The 6,127-nt window shown below is 48.2% G+C and overlaps 1 protein-coding gene across 1 annotated transcript in view; it reads right to left on the reverse strand.

The window, feature by feature from the left end:
- Window positions 1-783: 783 nt before the first annotated feature.
- The window catches only part of LOC124671294 (disease resistance protein RGA2-like), a 24,834-nt gene continuing 19,490 nt past the window's right edge, over window positions 784-6,127 (reverse strand). The window contains exon 4 of the mRNA XM_047207685.1: window positions 784-1,118. Coding sequence (XP_047063641.1) covers window positions 784-1,118 — 335 coding nt within the window. The remainder of the gene's footprint in view (window positions 1,119-6,127) is intronic.

The raw sequence follows: 6,127 nt of genomic DNA on the forward strand, positions 1-6,127 counted from the left end.
TGCAGCATTTTGGTAGATTTCATGTGTCTGATTCAACCATTATTCTGTCTTTTGATTTTTGGAAGAAGGAAGTTCAGCCGGCTTGGGTACCTAAAGATGTTTGGGTGAGGGTGTATGGCCTACCACCGAAAGCTCTTGATGATTATTTAGCTCTTTGGGCCCTTGGCGATGTTTTTGGTAAAACTTTGGACATTGATATATCTTTTACAAGACAGCATAATATTGTCCGTTTGCTCATCACTTGCTTGGATACTACCCTCATTCCTGAATCTTGGGATCTGAAAATAAAAAAAGAGTTTTTCCGTTTGAGGTTTGAGGTGGAAGGAGAACAAGTTATGAATAACATGGATGTTTTGATGTCAAAGGCTCCTGGTGATGGGGGAGATGATGATTCCCATTCTAATACCCATGACAAGCCAGGGGGTGCGGATCCTGAACGCAATGTCAAGAGAACAAAGAATTGTGGGGAGTTGAATGAGGATAAAGGGGCCTCTAAATCTCCTCAAAAGTCCAATACTAAAACTGTGGCTAGGCACATGATGAAACATGCATCTGTTGGGGGACTAGAGAATAAGTCTAGTTCTATACCGAAAACCAATTGTGCACCAAGGTATGATGATGCATTTTTTGGTTCTGATAAAATATGTATTAGTCCTAAACGGTTATTTCATTCTTTTAATGCGGTTATGGATGTTTTCAGGGAAGATGAGCCAGTTCGTGATCACGGTATGGTGTATGTGCCACAATCGGTGATTACTGGCGGGGAAGAGCGACGTACGACGACTACTGGCGGTGAACAGCGAGGTAGCCGATCGCCGACGTACATGGCACCCACGCCCCGAGGCATGCAGGGGCCGGCCGTGCGGAGATGGAAGCCGCTGCCACTCCACCCAGGCCAAGTGGCCCAGCTGCAGCGACGAGCAGTCCTGCTGCCACATGGGAGATTAACACGGTGGTGATGCCCAGTAGGCCATTGCCGGCCACACCATGCGGCCCAACTGCGCTGGTGTGTGGCTCGGACCTTCCCAGGCCTGGTATGCATGGCCTGGCGACTCCCATGCAGATGTCCACGTCGATCAAGTCGACGTCGATCAACATTTCAAACTCGCATGTGTCTCCTATGCAAGATAAGGTAAATGTTGCACTAAAAATGCCAGTGCTGATTTCATCTGTTCATAATTCATCTCAACGAAGTATGTTTGATAAACAGGGTATGTGTACCCAGGGGGTGAGAATGGAGAAGAACAAAATATTCTCCAAGGATCAGATTGTGGATTTCGGTGGTATTAAAGAGGAGGCATTGCGGGGGGTGCGGTCGAGTGGACGACTACGAGCCCAACCAAATTATGATGCAACACAATTGGAGAGGGCGATGATGGTGGCTCAAAAACGTGATGCAATGCATGTGATTGGTAAGCCTATGACACAACCTACTATTTTATCCTCGTTTTCAGATGATCAAATTCTTGAGCATGCTACATCGTTGGGAGTGTCTTTGGGAAAGTCAAACTCTGAAAGTATTGCCACAGCTAAGTTAATTTTAGACACTGAAAAAGCGCGCACTTTAACTATGTTAGAGAAGAAAAATAAAATGCCTAAAGAGAATGATTTGGTCTCGTCTTGTTTGGTAGTATCTAGAGCCTCCAACTTGTGTGAGGATTTGGAGGATGAGGAGGATTTCGATGGAGATGAACTGGGTCGGGCTACTCCCCCTGTTGTCAAAGAGAAAAAGAAAAGGCGTAAAAAAATCGTATGATAAAATGAATGTGCGGAGGAGTAATCGTATTAGTATTAAGACTTCAAAATTATAATGCATAAACTAAGAGGAATTACGTGGAATAGTGAGGGATTCAAGGACCCAGGAAAACACTTGTTTGTTAAAGAATCCATTAGGGAGTATGACCTGGATTTTATAGCTTTATTAGAGATGGGGCGGTCTGATTTTGCAATACCTTTTCTTGGAGAACTTTATGCGGGTAAGATTTTTGAGTGGTTTTGCTTGCCACCACATGGGAGGTCACGGGGATCCTTGTAGGTATTAACACTATGATTTTGAAAGTTAATAAAGTGGAAACGGGGGATTTTTGTGATAAGTTGTCGGTCAAATCTAAATATGATGGCTTCGAATGGTTGTTGGTACCGGTGTATGGGGCGGCACAAGATAAACATAAACATGAATTTCTGTCCGAATTGGTTATGATGTGTTATTCTGAAACCTTACCAATGCTTTTGGCGGGAGATTTTAATATTCTAAGGCGACTAGAGGATAAAAGTAATGATAACTTTAATCCTCGTTGGCCGTTTATTTTTAATGCAATCATTGAAAATTTAAATTTAAGAGAGATTATGTTGTCTGGGAGACAATATACATGGGCTAGCAGAACATCAACACCTACATATGAAAAACTGGATAGAGTACTTGCTAGTGTAGAATGAGAACATAAGTTTCCTTTGGTATCGGTCCGGGTTTTGACTAGATCTGGATCGGATCATACACCGTTGCTGATTGACACTGGTCATCAGGCACACATTGGAAATAAGACGCGTTTCTCATTCGAATTGTCTTGGTTTGAACAGGAAGGCTTTTATGATTTGATTCAGTCGAATGGGCTGCAGGTCATGTTGGGAAAACCCCCACTACTAGGGAAAAGCCTATAGGTGGAGGCAAGTGGTGCCGGCGCACCACCATAGGCATGCGCCGGTGGAACTTGTTGCCGGCGCACCAGAAAGTCGCCGCGCCGGCGATGCCTTCCCACTGCCGGCGCACCAGCTGACACGACGCGCCGGCGCTATTTCCTGGCAACACCTCCCCCCAACTCGGCCAGGCCCACGAAGCATTGCCGGCGCACCAGCCCAAGAGCGCGCCGGCGGTGCCGGCGCGCTCTTGGGCTGGTGCGCCGGCAATGCTCGTGGGCCTGGTCGAGAGCGGAATATAGCCGGATGGGCTATACACTTGCCCGGCGCACCCAGGTCCTGGTGCGCCGGCAGTAACCTGAGACTTATTACAGCCACCAACCAGCACTACCAAGCCACTACACTCACTCCTCATCCACACAACCCGACCCTTCTCCCAACCCACCTAATTTTTGCCCATTTCTACCCCAACTTTAGCCAATTTGACCAAACAAAATCATATTTTTTGAGCAAATCTTCCCTTCCTACATGCATCTCCCACATCCCTATGTAGATCTAGATCTATCTATCGCGCATTGACCGCTCAATCTAGATCTAGATCTAGTTCTAGATCTAGAAAGTCGGCTTCCATACGCCGTGGTAGCGGTGCGACGTCTCGATCTCGTTGACGAATATATCAAACAAATAGGTGATTAATGAACAAATTGAGGAATGAAATCGACTTATGTTGGACATTTGAAGCAAAGCTCTCGTGTGTGGCATATATATATGTTGTGCTTGTGCTTGTGTGTGTTGGCGTTGAAAATGAGTTGCCAACGTTGCGCCGAAATGTTGATTCTTTAAGTTTCCGTTTCGGCACATTTACGGCGCTCCTATGTCCTACGGTGTAGGAAGGTCATGCCGAAATTTTCCGTGAAAACTACCGACGGATGCATGGTTCTAATGAATTATGTAATCTTACCATGCAGGCGATAATGGTTATCGAGATGAGTGAAAGCATCGTGATGAGATATCTGAAACACGCGATCATCGACATGTATGAAAATAACCGCACGGAGGTATTGTGTCCGTGCCGGAGATGCAAACGAGGAAAATGTTTGACCCGTATTCGGGCAAATTGCAGGGGCACCTGCTCACTAATGGTTTCATGCATGGACACACTCAATGGATGAGTGATGATGGCGCGGAGGTCAATGGGGCGACGGCGGCAGGTGGTAAAAATGGCCGGCAAGAAGGAGGGCATCATGATATTGATGACGATGAAGAGTTTGTCGCACGGGACGATAACCTTGACGACGACAATAACCTTGACGACGACGAAGAGGTGCCGCTAGCTTCGGTCGTGCGGGACCCTCATCTTCAAGATCTGCTTCTCGAAAAGACGAAAGGCGCCAAGCGGAAATCAAAGCTTGAGCAACTCGAGATGGACTCGAATACTCCGTTGTACGACTCAGGTCGCGGGTTGGGGGAGTCTCACTTGAGAGTAGCTCTCGATGTGCTGCAGATGAAGGCGAAACACGGATGGACGGACACAAGCGTCGACGACATCCTGGAATACGTGAAAGATCTCCTTCCTGCCGGGAACACGTGTCCTGGTAGTCTAGCCGAGGCCAAGAGAATCATGTGCCCTGTCGACTTACCCCACGAAAAGTATCACGCCTGCATCAACGACTGTATCATGTATCGTAAGGAGCACATGGACAAGACCAAATGTCCTGTGTGTGAAGCTGAACGGTACAAGAAAGGGAAGAAGAAAGCTCCTCGGAAAGTTGTGTGGTACTTCCCTCTCGCCCCCCGGCTTCAACGGTTCTACGCGGACCGCAAGGAAGAAAAGCTCATGCGGCGGCACGCAGAAAGAAAGGAGGCGGTGTTGAATGATGAAGAGCGGATTGAGCACCCGAGTGCTCGACGCACCCTTCGGATGCAAGCCGGTGGAAAGCATTAGACAATGAATTCGGAAGTTTTGGGGCAGATCCCGAAACATCGGGTTGGGTGCGAGCACGGACGGATTCAATCCGTTCGGAAATCAGAGCAAGCACACATAGCACATGACCCGTGTTTGTATGGATCTACAACCTCCCGCCCTGGCTGTGCATGAAGAGGAAGTACATACGAGATGAGTATGCTAATTCAAGGGCCGACACAGCCGAGGAAACGATATCAACATGTATCTCGAACTATTAAAGGAGGAGCTTGAAACGTTGTGGGCGGAGGAAGGGGTAGATACGTGGGACGCCGTCGCGGAAGAATATTTCCCTTTGAGAGCCGCTGTTATCACCAGAATTTGACCAGATCAGAGGTGGGCCGCGATCAAGATGGATTTGAAGATTATATACGGAAGAAATACGTGAATCGGCCTTATATGCAAAGTTTGGGCTAGTTTGCCCTTGTATCTGTAGCATAGTAGATTACGTGTCGGTTAGTTAGAGTTTGCCTCGTGCACGGTTGGGATTATTCCCACGTTAGAAAGTCCCCCGGACTATAAATATGTATCTAGGGTTTATGAAATAAACAACAACCAACGTTCAACACAAATCAATCTCGGCGCATCGCCAACTCCTTCGTCTCGAGGGTTTATTCCGGTAAGCACCATGCTGCCTAGATCGCATCTTGCGATCTAGGCAGCATAAGCTTATTATGTTGTTCATGCGTTGCTCGTACTGAAGCCTTTTTGAGGGCGAGCAACGTAGTTATCTTAGATGTGTTAGGGTTAGCATTGTTCTTCGTATCATATGCTGTCGTAGTGCAAGCCTTATACATCTAGCCGCCCTTACACCTATCTTAGGTGTAGGGGCGGCACCCCGCTTGATCATTGTTTAGTAGATCCGATCCGTTACGGTTGCTCCTTGTTCTTCAAGGATTAGTTTAATATCTGCAATAGTTAGGCCTTACAAAGGGTTGGAGGATCCGGCGGCGTGTAGGGTGCGGTTTGCTAGCCCTAGACGAGGATGTTCGAGGATCAACCTCGTGTTGGTTTTAGGCCCTGTCTAGGATCGGCTTACGATCACCGTACGCGAGCGCGAGGCCCAATCACGAGTAGGATGTTCCGATTATGCGGTGAAAACCCTAAATCGTAGTAGGTCGCTTCAGCTTTATCTTGATCAAGCAGGACCACCATCCGATCGTACACCTCGTACGCATCATGGGTGGATCGGCTCTTTGAGCCGATTCACGGGACAACTCGAGAGCCGATCGAGGCTCGTATTTAACGTTTACGTGTATGCCATGCGGAAACTAAGCGAGGCATCATCCAACACCTTCCCGACCAGGTATAGGTCAGGTGGCACGCCCTTGCGACAGCATCGGACGTGCGTGCGAGAAGGCTTTGCGGGCCGTCGCTCGGAGGGACCGAGGGCCGGCCGCAGCCTCTGGGAGATTCCCGGCTCTACGGTGTTGCCCGTCGCTGCCCGCCGGTGGGTTTCGACCGCAACACATTCCGGCACGCCCGGTGGGACGATCTTCGACATCCACCGCATCTCCATCTACATCCGAG

This window comes from Lolium rigidum, chromosome 7, assembly GCF_022539505.1.
Source record: "Lolium rigidum isolate FL_2022 chromosome 7, APGP_CSIRO_Lrig_0.1, whole genome shotgun sequence".
Classification (NCBI taxonomy): domain Eukaryota; kingdom Viridiplantae; phylum Streptophyta; class Magnoliopsida; order Poales; family Poaceae; genus Lolium; species Lolium rigidum.